At 41.7% G+C, this 18838-nt stretch overlaps 1 protein-coding gene across 9 annotated transcripts in view; it reads left to right on the forward strand.

The window, feature by feature from the left end:
* NR5A2 (nuclear receptor subfamily 5 group A member 2) overlaps nucleotides 1-18838 on the forward strand; it is a 172302-nt gene that overhangs the window by 104384 nt on the left and 49080 nt on the right. For all 9 annotated transcript variants that reach the window (XM_006155441.3, XM_006155443.2, XM_006155442.3 and 6 more), the window contains one exon: nucleotides 5923-6070. In XM_006155441.3, the coding sequence (XP_006155503.1) occupies nucleotides 5923-6070 (148 nt within the window). The remainder of the gene's footprint in view (nucleotides 1-5922; nucleotides 6071-18838) is intronic.

Consider the following 18838-nt stretch of genomic DNA (forward strand, 5'->3'; position numbering starts at 1 on the left):
CCCCCCCCCCCCCCCCCCCCCCAGTGGGGATGGCCACACTGCAATCCCTTCTCCTCCATTCTTCTCTCGGGATCTTGGGTTCGCATGCACACGTGCCCGGCGTGAGTTTAAGCCACCTGGTCCAGAACTCAAACCACGGTCAACTACATGGGAGTCCAGTGACATAGTCTTTACACCAACTGCTGGTCCCATATGCTGAGTGTTGTTAAATGAGCAAATAATAATATTAAGAATGCCTTGGTCTGTAATAGTAGAGCTGAAGTCTTGACACACAGGGACCTCCAAAAACAATTTTGGATTCCCTAGAAGCAGGTGTGTGGTATGTTCATGTAGCCTGAAAGCAAGCCTGTGGACAAGGAGGGATGCCAAGGCTTGTGTGCGTGGCCAGACTTTTTCTGGCTTTTTTTCCACTGACCACCGGTCACTGTAAAAATGCGGTGAATTTATTACCACAACCAAAGAAGAAAAAGAGTAAAGTTTAGGAATGAGGAGATATCCAGAAAACTGCTACTTAGAGCTTAATGAGAGATCGGAAAGTTAGGTAAAAGCAGCACTTCATTTCTCTTGGGCTCAGTGGCTAGCAAATTTGTTCAGAGATGCTTACAGAACTGAATCCTGCCATAGTGCATTCAGAACTAGAGTAACTGAACTAGCACTGGGTTGGGTTTTTTCTATGCAAAAATGCATCGTGACTTTTCCAACAACCCAACAGTATGCAAAGACACCAATACCTCATAGCGAAATGAGGATTCAGCATTTAACACCAAGTTTTTCACTTAACCCTTTAGTTAGTTACTGTATTTTAATTGTGTTTTGTGTGTGTGTATGTATTTTCTTGATTTTTGCTATAGGGCACTTGTACTCACAGGAGAGAGACAGAGAGAGAGGGAAAATGAGAAATAACACCTTGGGAGGATGGCCACGCTGTAATCCCTTCTGCTGTGTTCTTCTCTCTGCTCTGGTCTTTGGGCAGGCATGCACATGTACCCAGGGTGATTTTCAAGCCACAGGATCTAGGACTCAAATCATAGAGCTGGCCATGTGGGATCCAGCTTCTTAACCTTCATGCCACCTGCTGGCCCTTATTGTTTTTTTTTTTAAATCTGATATCTATATAGGTGTGCATTAAATATCCCTATTAAGCAAAAAGGAAATCATGATTATCAGTAATATTGAGCACTGTTGAATTCATTCAGTATAATTAACATCTTATATTTATGATTTCTTCTCTATCCAGTATTTTCTAAATCACACACACAGACACACACACACATACACACACATCTGTGTATGTGTAAAATCACAATAGAGTACTTTCAGGGGTCAGGTTTTAGTATTTGCATATTGTAGCTAATTAACAGTCACTGTAACATCATCCTAAGGGACAGGTCTACTGGCAACTTATTATCTTCTATTATTGTGTATCATATTAAAATGACAGGCATCTTATAAAAAAATTTCTGCAATTAGAACTAAAAGCAACTTAACTAAAACAGTTTCTACCTTCATGATGAGTGAATTTTATCCAAAGGGGACATTGATTTAGAGTATTTCTTCAATATCTCCCTTGACTTTAATGGCACAAAGATTACGTGGAAGAGAGCAATAAATTAATTTTACTAAGTACATAAAAGACAAGGCCAGCTGCTCCTGAAATAAGCACAAACTCTGCATTCAACAATGAAAATATAATTATGTTTGCAATAAAATGTAAGGAAGTTGCAGATCTGTGTGGTGTTCCAGGAATAAATCTCCTGTCTTCCTTCAGAGCTGTGCAATTTGATAAATTACCCTTGAAAGAAATGTTATTGGAGCCCCCTTTTAATAAGCATGTTTGAGCTTTCAAATTAGCATGTAAATAAATGTATAGCTATAAAGTTGTTGGTATGTCCATTGATTTTCTGAAGTCCAGCTCACTAAAGGTTTCTCACTAAATAATATAATCCTGGGAAACAATTTAGATTCCCTTCATTTGAAGTGAACTGCATGTTCACGTGCATGAAATCCCGTCTAATATTTGAACTTATTACAGAGCCGTTAGAACTACACACATCAAAATTCAATTAACTCTATCACAATAAAAATTAGTACCAACATTTGTATTTTATTTCAGTAGTGTCTTCCTGGTTAATGATTTAACTAGTGATTTTTATTAAAATGTGTTGTGTATAGAGTCAGGTTCAGCTGCAGTGCGTTCAGGTGGCTCTAAGCTTAAATTGCCAGTATTGTCCCTACTATCATGATTTCTTGATAATCATAGAAATAAATGGGAAGCAGCTTATTAACATTTAGTTTAACTGTTTGGTTTTTTTAGTTTGCCAGAAGGTACATGTGCTCACTGGAGACAGACAGAGAAAGAGAAAGTGAGAATGCAGCTTCCATGGGAAGTGGTCACCTCACAATCCTCTCTCCTCCATCTCTCCCTCCCTTCAGGATTTTGAGCACACGCACACATGCCCAGCGTGTTTCTCAGGTCCCTGGGTCTGGGACTCAAACCACTCAGTACCATGTTGGATTCAGCTGCCTCAATCACCATACCATGGGCTGGCTCTTAACTAACTCACTTAACGACAGGAAAATGAAGGGATGAGGATTTATAAGGGATCATCAAAGAGTTCATGGACATTGTATATGGTTTTTAAAAGCTATGGGGTAGGCCCGGTAATACAACAGGTTAAGCACTGTGCAATGGAAGCCAGGTCTCTTGTGGCTAGCCTCAGATCAAATCCAGCCCCAGCAATATGAAGAACGTGCCAGATGTATGCACCCATGATCCTGATAGAATGGAGAAATACAGGAAAAAGACTTCAGTATGACCAGACCCTGGGTGCTGGGTGCTTTCTCTTACACACACACACACACACACACACACACACACACACACACATGAAGAAAGAAAGGAAGGAAGGAAGGAAGGAAGGAAGGAAGGAAAACAGACTGTATGTGGATTTTCCCCCCTTTGGAGAGGTTTTTGCTATAGGGCGCGTGTGAGCGCCAGAAAGACAGAGACAGAAAGCGAGAAATCACCCCCCAGGGGAGATGGCCATGCCACAGTCCCTTCTCCTCCATTCTCTTCTCAGGATCTTGGGCATGCACGCACATGCACCTAGCATGAATTTAAGCCACTGGGTCCAGGACTTGAACTGCAGTCAGCTACATGGAGTCCAACAGTGCAGCAATTACGCCATCTGCTGGTCCCAGATTTCTAGAACTTTAAAAAATTTATTTTTAGATAGAGAAGGGAGGAAGGGGGTCACCCTAAGCTGTCTTCTCACTGTGATCCACCTCCACCCCCAGCCAGCCCGGATCATGGGCACATGCGCACCAAGAGTATTCAGGCTGGCACCCACCAGGAACCTTCCCATGGGGGATCAGTTTCTTTACTGCTGTGCCACTGTCTGGCTGCTGGATTTTAAGATTCTTTTACACCAAAGTAAAGCCATTTTTCCATGACCTGTTTGAAATCTTACATATGACTTTTCCAAGACTCCTCATGTATGAGTCAGGACTGGCTCAGATGGCGTGTTCTGTCCACAGCTGCTGCTTCCACCACTGCCACCCTGTCTAACCTTCCTGCTGTCCTTCACGTGTCCATCCCAGGTGTCTCTGTGGAATTTCTACTGTTATCTGAAGTAGCTGGACTATGTGCAGTCTAACTCCATATAAAAATAAGTATATGTTCCCTTAAAGAGTCAGCACTGAGGTACTGCTCGTAAGCAGGAACTAATGTCCTTGAAGTAGAACATTCCCCTGGAAGTGGACTAGCAAAGAGGTGGTCGGGCCATCACGCTGGGTGCTGAGCAGAGGGCCCAGTGTGCTCTGTGGGCCCGGCTGCCTGCTCCGTCCACCAGCGGCGGTTCTGGTGGCCTTACACTTTCACACACTTTGAAACAGAAACCAAAGGAGCTCTTAGAGCCCTTAATGTTTACATTTAGCATCCAAGTCCCAGGTTCTGGAGAAAGCAGGAAGGACAGCGCTATGCTTGGTGCGAGGGCTTTCTGGGAACTCAGCAACTGTGGCTTTTTCATGCATAGTTGACTCTATATAAACTGATTGACACCTTTGGGGGTCATCTTTCCACTGACTCATAATTTTTCTCACTCTTGAAAAAGGTTTCTGTACACCCAGTATTCTCTAGTTAAAGCTGAAAATTCAACTCATCATATTTACACAATAAAAAAAAAATCCATTCTGCCTTGTTTTTAATTGCAAATTCTACTCAGGGGACTAGTTCTCCTGCTTAGGAGGCAGCCCCGTGCCTTCTCCTAGAGAAGCAAGTGCAGTCAATTATGGTAATGAAATGTCAATAAATATAAAAATTTAATACAGTCTGCTCTGGGTGAGTGGCAGATGAGAACTTGCCTCCCAGACAAATTTGCTGCTGCTGCAAATATTAAATGCACCTAAAAGAGTATCTGGTTGCCTGAGAGCTCTCCAGTAAGAAAAGGATGGGAGTTTCAGGTACCAACTGGGTTTTCCCATTATGCTGTAATCGTAGCAGCAAAGCCAGTCCTATCCCTGACAGCCTTCCCAACATCTTAACTTATTACTCGAAATTGAACTTCTTCTATCCACCTGCATAATCTAAGGTTGATGCCTCATAGCACTTTCTTTTTTTTTTTTTTTTTAATGAAAGGGGAAATAAGCTTTTTTTTTTTAAGTCAAGGAATTATTATAAATAAGCTCATTGCTATGCTTAGACAGCAATGTATTAATTTGATGTAGTCTAATGTATTGATTTTAAAATATCAGTTTTATGTCATTGCTTTTTAGAGATGGCACACTTGACGTTTTGTTTTGGTTTGCTTTGTTTTTGTTTTTGTTTTTTTTTTGCTATATGGCACATGTGCTCATCGGAAAGAGAAAGAGATCACCCCTTTGGGGGATGACCACAGCATGATCCTTTCTTCCTTCTCCTGGGATTCTGGGTACATACACACACACGTGCCCAGAGTGATTTTCAAGCCTCCAGGTCTGGGACTCAAACCACTCAGTCAGCCATGTGGGAGCTAGCCACCTTAACCTCCATAACACCTTTTGCCCCTAAAGAATAATTTAAATGTCATGCTTTTGTCATCTACAAGCACGTTGTTATGAAGTACAATTACTTTAAAATGCCATCTCCTAATTCAAATAGAAATGTATCTCTGCCTCTATTTTTCTTTTGTCCTAGTTAATATCATTGTGTACTCATAGGACTTTGACCTATAGTCACTTTTTAGGGACTGAATGCCACCACATTTTTCTTTCAACTTACTCATGGAAGTTGAAAATATTTATCTGAGGTGACAATGTAATTTGACAACAGAAAAATAAAAAAAGGTACAAGAGGTCTTTTTAAAAGTTCCTGGAAAAATGTAATTAAAAGTACAAGTTCATTCTAGTGTAAGCATTTTTGAAATTCGTGCATCCTTTTTTCATAATGAACTATTCCATGGACCTTGTGAAGACCTTCCACCCCCGCTGCATACATGGAAAATTCAAGTAGTCAAAACCTGTTTTCTACATGGTTTAGCAAAATGACTAGATTTGGGAGCCAGTTGGTGTCCAGTGATAACACTTACGATGTTTGGCCACATGGGAGGCTCCCAAGGGTCATACCCCAAGGCATCCCAGTACACGTCAAGTACCCGTGCTTGTGACCAGGGCTCACTGAGGCTCATGATGGACTTGGTAAAGACCCTGTTCGGGTTGCCAGTCTGTCTTTCTCTCATGGAAGAAATAACTCTAAAAATGATCAGACTTAGAATAATCATCAATGTTTAATGATATAATATGTCTCAAACTTCTTTTGTGGGGCAAGCCCCCTCTGGGAAGAAGCGAAGCTGTGTTGCAATTTCGTCTTCTCCACCATCCCTCACTGTCTCAGGTGAAGAGTACCCCTCGGACCATGGTCACTACAACCGTGATTCTCTGTTGCAGGTGGATTATTCCATTATAGCATCACAAGCTGGAGCCACCCTCAACAGCCTCATGAGTCATGCCCAGGAGTTAGTGGCAAAACTGCGTTCTCTACAGTTCGATCAACGAGAGTTCGTGTGTCTGAAATTCTTGGTGCTCTTTAGCCTAGGTAAGAAATTCTGTCTCATTCTATGTTCAACCAATGTTTACTCTGTAGTGCCAACTTTCGAGTGTCTGGAAGTCACTATATGTTTTTGTTCTACAGGGACTGTGCTGCTCCCTTAAAATCAGGAGATCTTAAAAACATGAATGTAGTTTTATAAGACTATGTCTCTGATTCATAGCCTTTGAGTGGGTATGTAGGTGTGTGTGGAAAAGGGGTTATTCCACTGGAGGCTAATGATAAGCGATCGTCAACTTTCACAGGAAAGCTAGCAGCGGTAGCTCTGGGAAGGAGAGATGGTGTCACACTCTGGCCACCTCTCCGCACCATCGGTTCTGTGCCTTTTGTTTCAGCCTGCTACCTATTGCTGTTTTTGTTCTTCTAAAATAATGATAGTAATTACGAATCTGCGCCCTAAATCTCTACCAGGATTAAGTGGAGAGCGTGTGTGAGCAGTATACCACCACGCAATATCAAAGATGACAGGCGTCAAGGGGAAAGGTTTTTTTAGGAAAGCTTTAGAGAAGAAAGATAACTAAGCAAGACAGATTAGCTAAATCAAGGTTCTCAGTGAGTCAGTTGAGAAAAATCACCACTGCTTGGAATAAAAAAAGGATTAAGGAGATGGATTTTTATTGACTTCAAAGGAACAGATTTCTCTGCCTGTCCCTTACTTGATTTCTGTGTTTTGTTGGCTTAATAAAGCCAACTTAAATAAACTTTTTGCCAAGTCCATTTATTACTTATTGGCAGGCAGCTCAGGGAGGCAACTTCCCTTGAATGGAAAAAAAAAAAAAAAAAACCACCAAAATCAGATTTACCAACATATGTTTTTTCTTTAGTCTTCAGTTATAAGATAGTTGTGAACTCATATCCTAAGAAATAAAACAATAAAACAAACTGCAAAATAAAACAGATGTGTCGACCCTCCAAATTTGGTCCTTGGGTTTGCAAATTCTTCTTGACGGCTCCGCACAACTGTTGCTAATAAAGGACTAGTTTGAAGTAACAGAACCAGAGTAAATTTTTCACATGTAGTCAACATTTAAAATAAAAAGAGCATTTCATATTTTGGAAAATGTGATAAATATAGCAAAAAGATATGGGACTGAAAATGTGAAAAGACAACAGAATTTCATAGATGCTGTGTTCAAAGTTTATGTCAGGAGTGGCAGCTCCATGGTTTCTGTATTAGCCATGATCACTAGGAAAGTTCTGGCCAACTGAGTGTGCATCTTTTACCAAGAAGAGTTTTCAGAATGTCAAGACAACGATAGCTTGTTGTAATTTCACGACTTATTTTGGTTTACGGCAAGATCTTAGTCTTTTCAACTACCGCATTTGATCAGTAATTAAGTGGAAAATGTGGTAATATATGTGTAAGAAATCTTATAACATCTTAGTGATAAAATATTTAGAGAGTCATCTCACTTCAATGGGATTTTAAATGAGTTGAAGAACTGTATTACATTTGAAGATGTACACATTAACCATGAGCCATTTTTAGTTTTTATCACTTTTATCTTTCCTTCATCATTTTTCAAAAATTAGTATCTTCTCTGCCAATATCATCTGGGGGGAGGAATCTAAAATGCTTTCAACCTTTGAACCTCACAAATTGTCTTCCTAAACAACTGGGCCATTAGAACTTCAGTCCCTTATGAGCATATTGACTATTTCAGGAGCCTAGGGCACCACTGAATAGCTAGCCTAGCGGTCCATTAAAGCCATGTCTGTTTATTGTTTAAGAAAGAAAGGAAAGCCTGGCTTTCAGATCAGAGGTAAACAGAGTTTGGACTGAGCATTTATTATTAAAGAAGGAAAAAATGGTAATTGGCAGTATCATTCAGGTGGTTTCTAATGTATGTGGCAGTGACATTTTCCCCCATAGTAACAATGGATCATCAATCTCTTTTCAATTTCAACTTTATTGACACATGTGGATAATTAACCTTTAGGTTCTCAGGCTTGCCCCCCAAACCCTGTTTTCACCCATGACTGAATGAAATCTTATCAGGGCCAGCCTCGAAAGTCAAGCCCTAGTCATAAACCAGTACCTGCTGACTTAACCCCTGTGACCCCAAGCTCCCAGAGTTCGGAACCCAGTATGTCCTGATCCTGATCCAGTCTTCAGTCTCTTTGATCCTGGAGGAAAATGAGAATTTTAGATTGCGGCTAGGGGCTTTGCCAAGAGATTTGCAGTAGCATCCTCAGGTGAGGGAGTAAGCAGTGCTTCCCACATAGGTTTGGTGAGAGGAGGTGGGCTGAGCCGAGCGAGTGCAGCCATCTTGCCAAAGGAACAGCTAGTGTAGGAGCTTTAGGCAAGAGAACAAGGTGAGTTGGGGGAGCTCTACAAGGTGAGCCCCCTGTGGCTGCGGAGGTAGGCCAGAACCTAAGGGAAGGTTCTGATACACATAGCCAGTACTTACTGAGCTCTGGGTTTCCGGTACGTGAATTGCGGTCGACTATGTGGGAGTCCAGCAACATAGCCATTACGCTAACTGCTGGTTCCCGGAAAAAAAAAATTTTTTTAATCCTGTTAAATTTGGGGCCAGCAGGTAGCATAGAAGTTTTAGGGTGTGTGGATCCCACATAGCCAACTGTGTGGTCCCAGTCCTGGACCCAGTGATTTGGAAAAACAAAAACAAAAAACCCTGAGCATGTGTGCATGTATGGCTAAAATCCCAGGAGGAGAATGGAGAAGGGATTGCAGCATGACCATTCTCCCTGGAAGGTGATTTCTCACTTTCCATCTCTGTCTCTTTGTCTCTCTTCAGTGAGCACACACACCCTATCGCAAAAATCTTTAAATAAATAAATAAACAAACAAACAAACAAACAAGGGGCCAGCAGAGGGAGTAATGGTTACATTACTGGTCCCCCACATAGTCAACCATGGTTCGAATCCTGGACGTGGTGGCATAAAACTCACACTGGATACGTGTGCATGTGTGCCCAAAATCCCGAGGGGAGAGTAGAGGAGAAGGGACTGTGGTGTGGTCAGCCCCCCTGGGGTGTGATTTCTTGCTTTCTGCCTCTCCATCTGTGTCTCTCTGGTGAACGCACACCCTATAGCAAATAAATAAATAAATAAATAAACCTCTCTTAAAAAATAAAACTTGTTGGGACCAGCAGTTAGCATAATGGCTATGTCGCTGGACTCCCATGTAGTCGACCGTGGTTCGCATCCCAGACCCAGTGGCTTAAAACTCATGCTGGGTGTGTGTGCGTGCATGCCCAAGATCCCAAGAGGAGAATCCAGGAGAATGGATTGTGGCGTGGCCATCCCCCCGGGGGGTGATTTCTTGCTTTCTGTCTCTGTCTTTGTCTGTCTGGCGAGCGCACATTCCCTATAGCAAAAACTTCTCCCCCCAAAAAAATTAATTAAAAAAATAAAACTTGTTAAATTACCATATTTTATTCCTTAACTGTAAAATAATGTCATTTGAGCCCATCAATATTGTGGCAGAAAAGGAGATATGCTAAGGTGGCAAGTTGAAATAAATGACCCAAGAGAGGTCGAAATAAAACTTTTAATGTTTATTTATTTGTTCATATTCTCAGCTTCTTCTGAAAAGGAATAAAAATGAATGATGAAAAGATATTTTCTGCCACCAAACCAAATAGAAATACCTGTAGATGAAGTAGCACCAAGGATGGCGTTCCTCAGATAATGTCAATGTGGTGTGTGTTCCAAAAGTAAGCAAGATTCCCACCAAGCGTTCTCTCCTGGAAACGCAGGAGTGGAAAGCAACTGCAAAGTTTTTAACTGCAGCCTCCTGAATAACGTCCTTATGGGCTTCAAGCCCGTCAGGGACATCAATGTGACTAAAGTTCTCTAAGCAACAACTAACCAGAAGGTGCCAGCTGAGAGGTTACTCTGGTCTTGGAGTTTTCTTAGCCAGGATACTGAATGGCTGAGTGTTGCCAAACCCTTGTTCTATTCCTAGCGGCAGGAGAATGTATGAGAGGCCTATTACATCTATGGCCCCTAACGAACGCCCTTGATTTTTGTCTTAATTGTCAGAAAGCACATGCACTCACAAAAGACATAGAGAAAGAGAAATTACCTACTCTCCTGTGGAGTGTGGCCTGCCTCACTGCCTTCTCTCTCTCTCCATCCTGTCAGAATTTTTGGCATGTACACTCACATGTCTGGTATGTTTAGGAAGGCACTGAGATCTGAACCATGATCAGCTGCGTAGGATCCAGCTCCCTTAACTGCTGGGCTATGGGACTGATCCTGAATGTCCTTGATTTGATGTAGATGATCCTCTCTGATGAGCCAGTAATTCTTCTAATATTCAGCAGAGGTGAGGAGGATGTTATTCTAGTCTCTGTAAATTGTGTGTGTTTATCCAGCTTGTCAGAGGGTAGATGCACTCACCAGGGAGAGAGAAAATGAGAAAGCATCCCATACGGAGAAAAATCACACCATAATCCCTTTTCCATTTTGGGATTTGGGGGCGCGCGCACACGCGCACACGTGTGTGTGTGTATGCACGCACATGCTCAGCATGTATTACAAGCCTGGGTCTGGGACTTGAATCGTGCAGTTGGCCCTGTGGGATCCCACTGCCTTAACCACCATGCTATGGGTCAGCCTCTAAGTCTTTTTTTTTTTTTTTTTTAATTTTCATCATAATCTTTTTTTTTTAACATTAATCGCATATAACTTTACAGTGTATTACATTGCTTTTTCAAAAGGTAATGCCATGCATGTCAGTCAATACAGAGACATTAAAATCCCCACTTCATTATTCAATATCTTTTCATTGTTTTTACTGATCATTATTATTATTATTCCAATTATTTTTTAACCAATCACTGTTTTTCATTTTGCTTGTAAAAAGACTTTACTCATGAAATACTTCTCAGACCAATCCAGTTGAGAATACTATACACGTCATCATCAACAGATAATAAACCATACCTGTGTCCCACTAATGTCACATATACTCTACCAAGTAAAAAAGGGAAAAAAAAAATGGATGGGGTTGGGGCTTGCTCTCTGGATAGCACATCTAATTAATGAAAGCCCTTTAAAATCATAATTTGAAAGAAAATAACAAATAACAAGGTATTTTTAAAAAGAAATACTTATTGCATTTTACTTATTAATATTATCTTTTAATTTGACTGGAGGTAAAGAGAGAGAGGGAAAGTGAGAAAGTAAGCTGCCAGGTCTAGTAATCGAACTGTGATTGGTCATGTATGTGGGAGTCTAGAGCTTCAACCACCATGCCACCTGCTGGTCCCATAACAAGGCATTCCTAAGGTAAAGCAGATTATTTTTCTCTTTGTCTGTTGTGTGTGCATCAAACTGTTCTCGTTTAATGCCGAACAAAGGAGTACTCTGTGGTTGTCCTAGTATTTTTAGGGAAGCAAAGGCCTTTTAGATACCAAATTAATCACCTGTAAGGTCCATGAACACAGTGTATGTTGTACTCTTCATGCACTACCTGACATAAGGGCTTTTAATAAATATTTATTGCATTCATAAATAAAACTGTGCTTTTGCTCCCAACTTCTAGGATAAAATAAACATAGTGGGAAAATCAGTTATGGAAATAACACAAGCATAAATTTTGAAGAAAGGTAGGTTGCGAAGTAAATCCTATGGATAAATATTGGAGGGTCTGGCATCTTTTTTATTCAATTTAAAAAGTATGACTATAAGGCTTCACATATGAATGGATTTATTATAAGAAAAATACAGACTAAACAGAGTCTTTCTCTTTTGTAAACAAACAAAAAAATGGAATTAGTAACTGATGATCAGCATTTAAAGTGCATTTGAAATTGTGACACCAAAGAATGTTCCATCCTAGAATGAGCCCTAGGAAGAAGGGGTGGGGAAACGCTTTCTCAGTATCGTTAATACAGGGTTGAGCTTCTCTAATCTAAAAACTTAACATTCAAAATGCTCCCAAGTTCAAAATTTTTTGAACACCAACATGATGCCACAGTGGGAAGGAAGTTCCACACCTGACCTCACGTGATAGGTTGTAGTCGAAATGCTGCAGTACAACAATACCATATACAATTGCTATCAGGCTGTGATTAGAAAGTATATATGACATATAAATGAATTTCATGTTTAGACTTGGATTTCAACTTAAGATAACTATATATGCATATATACACACACATATATGTATTTTATATTTAAATAACATATAAATTGAAATATACACACACACACACACACACACACATATATATATATATACACACATGTATATGTGTGTGTGTGTGTGTGTGTGTGCTTGTATGTGTCAATTTTCCATAACCCAAAAATATCCAAAATCTGAAACTTTTCTGGTCCTAAGTATTTCAAATAAGGAATACTCAACCTGTGGTCAAATATATTTCAGTAGGTCAATCACTTAGTTCTCTTGGATAGAGGAAAGGGCCTAAGAGAACATTTCCCTCCCATTTTGTAGTTGAAAAATAAACATTAGGTGATTTATCAAACATTTTGGGCTGGCTCAGAGCCACGTCTTGAACCAACAACTTCAAACGCCAAACAGTGATTCTTGATTCTATGTAATATACTCTTTAGAGCTGACAATGGAATTCATCAACCAATATTTCTAAAATACTACTTACTGGGGCCAGCAGGTGGCATGGTGGTTAAGGCTCTGGACTCCCACATATCTGACCATGGTTCAAGCCCCAGATTCAGCAGCTTGAAAAACCACGCTAGATGTGTGTACATGTATGCCCAAAATTCCAAGAGGAGACTGGGGGAAAAGGGATTGTGGCATGACCATTTCTCCTGGGGGTTGATTTCTTACTTTTCCTCTGTCTTTTTGGTGAGTATATACACCCTATGGCAAAATCCTCAAAAAAAAAAAAAGACATTATTTACTGGAACCAGCTTTTGTGTGGTGGTTAAGGTGGCTGGATTCACATAGCCAACTATGAGGTTTAGGTCCTAGATCTGGTGGCTTGAAAAACACACTGGACATGTGTGCACACGCGCTCCAAATCCCAAGGGAGGAAGAGACAGAAGAGAAGGCTTTGCTGTTAACTATTCCCCAGGGGGTGTGCTTTTTCACACTCCCTTTTTCTCTCTGTCTCTCTCTTGCCAGTGTACCCACCCTTTGTCAGATTGGGGGAAAAAAACAAAAAACCACAAAAATCCTGCTTACTTCTTAAGGTGCCATTTATATAGATCCTCTGAAAAATGTGGACTGAAAAGAAGAACCCAATCTCTACGACTAAACGCAGGGAACTGGTTTACATGAATTTCCATTCTCTATTTGAATATGCTCATTGCCTACCTTTTCATTCTCTTGGTTTCTAAATGGAAGTCTTCCTTTGTTCATTTATCTCTAATGAACTTTGAGTTTCAGAGCTTTAGTGAGTTGTAGAAAGTATGTGCCTCTCGCCTTCAGTTACTCCATTTTCAAAGACTTCTTCCTTATTGCTTAGTGTTGATTGTAGGGTTTGACATTTTCTCGGGTCACTCACTAGACATTAAGAAAGCTAAAAATGTAAGCTTTAATTATGAATTTATCTATTTTAGTACCTATTTTAACTCCTCGTGATTTTATGAGGAAAAAAAATCAACAAAACCAGCTTGATGGTCACCCCCTTCTATTCTAGTGGCCATTCGGCATTAAAAGCCCTGAAGTAGCGAAAGAGGAAAAAAATGTTCTATAGAGTCCAGGTAGATCAAGCTGCTGGGGGGGGGTGCATTTGTAAATTCCGTCTTCAAGTAACCCTTCCGCTTTCCAAAATGGTTCAATTGAAATGGTTCACACAGTCTCGATATTATTAACAGTAAATAAAGCTGCACTAGACCAGGCATGGTGCTAAAATCAGCTGGATTCCACATGTCTGACTGCGGTTCAAGTTCCATCCCTGGCAGCTTGGAAAACACACCGGGCATATGTGTATGTGTGCCCAAAATCCAGGAAGGAGGAATGGAGGAATGGAGGAAAAGGGATTGTGGCATGATCATCCCCCCCATATGGGGTGCTTTCTTACTCACCATGCCCATCTTTCTCTGGTGAGCACACACACCCTCTGGCAAATTCACATAGAAACAAAACACCTTCACCATGTTTACTGGCTGAAAATGGGAATGAGTTTAGTCTTTTGGGTAAGGACATTTTGATTTATTTGCAGTGGTTAGCCTTCTGATACTCTTTAGTTTCTGATATGAGAGGTAATTTTTCCTTAATTGAATTTCATTCAGTAATTTTTCTGCTTTGACATTTAAATAAAGATCTAGCACCTATTTGCCCTTTACCTAAGTATGCCATCTGTCCTCTGGCTTTCCATATCAGAACCTGGTCAAGGTTTACTGTAATGGTCCCCACAGAGCAGTCGGTAAAGCAAAATGCCAATAGGAAGACTTATCTCCTGTGTCTGGGCCCCCTCAGGGCCTTTGTGAAGAGCTCAAGACCCTAGCCAAAGCCATCATACATGAGAGCCCTCTCTTATCACTGTAGGAAATGTATATATATATATACACACACACCTATATATGTGATACATATGTCATTGAAGTGTGTATACATTTGAAGGCTTTATAAATGGGCAAGGTATGGCAGATTATTGATCTCACATCTCATATAACACAAGACAATAGGGACTTGCAGAAATAGCATTCAGTCATTAAGCATGGCGTACAAAAGCCTCCTGGGTTAACATACCCCAGAGAATCACAAGGCTTCAGCTAGAACCCTTTCTGCTTGCCACTTCTGTTATTAAGAAAGGACATGTCCTTTTTGTTCAGTGGGAAGGACTGGTACAAAGCTGCCACCAAAGTGGTGTCTGCCCACTTGGCTGCTACTTCTGGGAAGGATGCCCTGATCTCTCAGTGGAGGATGTGAACTGGTTGTTTAATCGACAGCTCTATCAGGTGGTTCACTCACCTGGTGCAGAGAGGAGACAGTTTTGCCAGATCACCTGATGATATGGGCTTGTCTGATCAGGAAAGGAAGAGTGGCCTGGGCTTTGGTCAGGGTGCCTGCATTCTGCCCTCCTGAGCTGAGTCCCCAAAAGGGAATGAGATGGGGACACCACTACCCTCTGGTGCTCCCGCCCTCGCCCCTCAGCCCTTTGTAGAAGCCTGGAAATATGGCAGACACAGCCTTGAAGGCAAGCATGGAAAGGGGTTACAAAAAGAAAGATGATCTTTTTTCCCCCACTACTTCTCCAAATGAGGTCCAGCAACATATTGGGTTCTTATAGGGGGTTTGTTTTATTTGTTTTTGCCATTAAACTAGATGTCCCTGGTGTTTGGGGCAGGGAGGGTAAAAGGATAGAAGAGCATAATTCTAGGCAAAGCAATAGAAACAGGGAAAAATGTATTCCCCTTTTGCTTTTTGGCAACATTAAATTCAGTTAATAAAAGAGGTTCCCATACCCAACAGGATTTGATCAGTGATTAAACCCCCATTCCCAGTGGCCAAGGCAAGTTGGCTTGTCATTCGCCATCATCCCCAGAAGGTGATGATGCCCGCGTATCGTTTGCCATAAAGTGAATCCACAGCTGACCTGAAACACAGAATGGGAGCACCTGTCTTGTTCCTTAGTTGACTCCCTCCCTGGAGAAGGGCTCTGAGAGCCTCGGGAAAGTTAGAAACTAGCGAAAACGTGTATGCGTACATCTCAATCTATGCCCGATGTTAACTGAATTCATCGTGCCTGTCATCAAGTTCTCAGGTAGCCTCTGAGCAGACGGTGGTCTTGAAACAGCAGAAACGAATCTTGCCAGCGTGTGGTAATTGTCCTTCCCAAGGCTGGTCACGATACTCACCCGACGACAGCCTTCCTGGATGTGGGATCGCATACTTCTAACCCCACACGCCACACAGCCACGATGTAGCCATTCAGCTCGCATCGTGTACCCGCGTGCATTGGTTAAATTGCTCCTCGTAAAGTTGGATAACCAGAAGAAATATCTCGGGGTTCTTCTTCTAATTAGCATTCAGCCTCTGTTTTCAGCTTTTCATACGTGATATTCTAATTTAGGAAAAACACTCACTAGACACTTGTCAAATAACTGCATATCTTCATACTAATGCCTTGCTGATAGATATGCAGCCGAGGGTAATGGTGGCAAATAAGCATTTCCTAAAATTTATGTAATCATTTGAAATGCAGAAAGGATTGATTAGCATTCAGGAGATGCCACCGTTCAATATTTACACCATAGAGATTTGGCAGAAGCAAATAATGGCACATAAAGTTGATGCTTGTCTTAATTAAATGCAGTATAATAGGTGTTCTGTGGATTTTTTTTTTCTTTCAGTGAGCAAAGCAGTTTCGCAATGACCACAGATAATTCATTTTGGAGTTCTAAGTTTGAACTTAATCAATATGTATTTACAGCTGTGGAAGAAGTGATTATCGTTTGTTATCTGCTGGCACAAGAATATAATTGCCTAAATAGCATTTATTTAAGCATATTTCTGAATAGCTTATGCCCCAAAATATTTATCATATTTTAGTTGTTAAGACTAATATTGTCATTTTGCTAACTACTGCCATTTAGTGAGGCGATTTTTTAGAGACGTATTGGCCTGGCAGGCGGGGAATAAACAGCAAAGAAGATGAGGTGGGAATGGCATGCGCTCTGGTTGACATTTCTCCCTGCTTTCACCCAGCCAACTGCTCTGTTAAAAGTTCTGACTAGGCCTGGCTCCATGTTGCAGGGGGAAGGAATGCTATACTTGAAAGAAGCTGGATCCCATGTGGTGACCACGGTTCCAATTCTGGCCTGGTCAGCCTGAAACGTACCAGACACACGGATGGTGTCCGAGATCTGACGGGCTGGAGGGCTGGAGGAAGGGATCTCGGTGTACCAGACCCTGTGGGAGATGCTCCTCTCTCTCCCACTCCCCGACTCTCTCACTCTATCACGTGTGTGCCCGCATTCTGTCATGAGCAAGAAACACTGCCGAGAGATTTTCAGAATCAAGTGGCTATCTTAGAACTTACTCTTGGTGGTTAATACAGTCAATCAGATCCAGCTTGTTAGTGAACTCTGGACACCCCACGGCCTTGGGTCTCTTGTGGATTGGAGCAAATGAGTGAGTCAGGTCCGAATCCTTTGCTAGACCTTCCTTCTAGTGATCAATACAAATCTGATGAGTTCAGTCCTGGCTTCAGTTCTGGCCGTGTTTGGTTAAGGAGTTAAATTCCAAACAGATCTAAGTCAGGCAACACGAGTGTGTGTGCAAAGTACAAGGACTTCCATCAGCTTTACAACATGAGAGTCCACAAAATGCCTTGGCCGCCACTGTGCAAAAAAGGCAGGAGTCTTTACAAAGAAAAGAGGGCTCCTTGCTGCAGGGGAGGATGGCTCGGGGTGCCTTCAGCAGTTCTGCATGTGTCTCTGTCTTCCGTGCACTGAACCCCTTACGTTGCACATGCACATCTTTCTGTCAAAGGTATTCTGTCCGTGAAGAGGCATTGGTCACAAATGTTAAACAAGTCTGACAAAAATAGGAGACATAAAAGAGCTGGAGGGGCGACCAGCTGGTGGTGTGGTGGTGGAGGCTGCCAGACCCCTCGTAGCCGACTGCACGGTTCAAGTCCCCAACCCAGTGGCTGTGTGTGTGTGCATGCCCAAATCCCAAACTACAAAAGTGATTGTGGTGTGGCCACCCCTCATAGGGATGCTTTCTCACTCCCCACCCCTGGGCAAGCACACACACCCTGTACCAAATTGAAAGGAAAAGAGTTGGAAAACGGTGTACAGGGTCACCTGCAAGAGCCTCAGTGGAGGGCACTGTCCCCAGTACCCACACCCTGAGCTATCCAACTTTGGAACAGTATCTGTTGCTTTAGTCCTGGAATGACAGAATCCTAGAATGTTAGTGAAGAGAAGAGCCTGTAACATTGCCAGATTCAGACACCTTTCATTTCTAGACGAAGAAACTGAGGCTAACAGAGCAAGTGGCTGGTATACAGTCATGTGGACTCGGGATTAAAATGGACGTTTTTAAACTCCATGCTCAGGAAAAGATGGATTTCAATAATTACAGACACAGGGCTGTTGCATTCTTTTCATAATTAGTCCTAGGGTAGGGATGTCATGGCCATCCTTTTCAGTTTGATCTTAAATTTCACAATTGTATCAGCAGGTGGCATGGTGGTTAAGGTGGCTGAACTCCCACATGGTTGACCATAGTTAGAATCCCAGACCTGGCAACTTGCTTTCTCACTTTCCTTCTTCCTCTCTGTCTCTTTCTGGTCAACTTCAAATAAAATAAATAAATAAACAAACAAACAAACAAATAAATAAAATTTAATCATTGCAACATGTAAAAATGATTTCCCAGAAAAGGGAGGAATGGATGCACATTCCCTGTCACTTCATTAGGCTGAGCGCACCATGCTGGGCACCCTCAGCTCTGGAACACCTCACCTGCAGTCACGCACACGGGCTGTCCCAGTGTCACTCGAGGCACAAGGAGCTTTGCTGTCATCAAAAACAATGTGACTTGAGTGTCTTTGCTGAGCTCAAGTAAGACAATTCTTTTATTTTTTTAAGAATTATTTATTTTTTTAATTTACTCGTTCACTTATTTATTCATTCATTATTAGAGAGACACATAGAGATAGAGGGAAACTGAGTAAGCAAGCCACCAGGTCCAGGACTTGAACCATGGTTGGCCATGTGGAATGTCCAGTGTCTTAACCACTATGCCACCTACTGGCCCCTCAAGTACAAATTCTGCCTGAGTCCTCAGGGAGCCCTTGTTGTGTATCATTTTGTCCCATCTCAGGTTTTTTTTTTTTGTTTTT

This window comes from Tupaia chinensis, unplaced genomic scaffold (genome assembly GCF_000334495.1).
Source record: "Tupaia chinensis unplaced genomic scaffold, TupChi_1.0 Scaffold000453_1, whole genome shotgun sequence".
NCBI classification, from domain to species: Eukaryota; Metazoa; Chordata; class Mammalia; order Scandentia; family Tupaiidae; genus Tupaia; species Tupaia belangeri.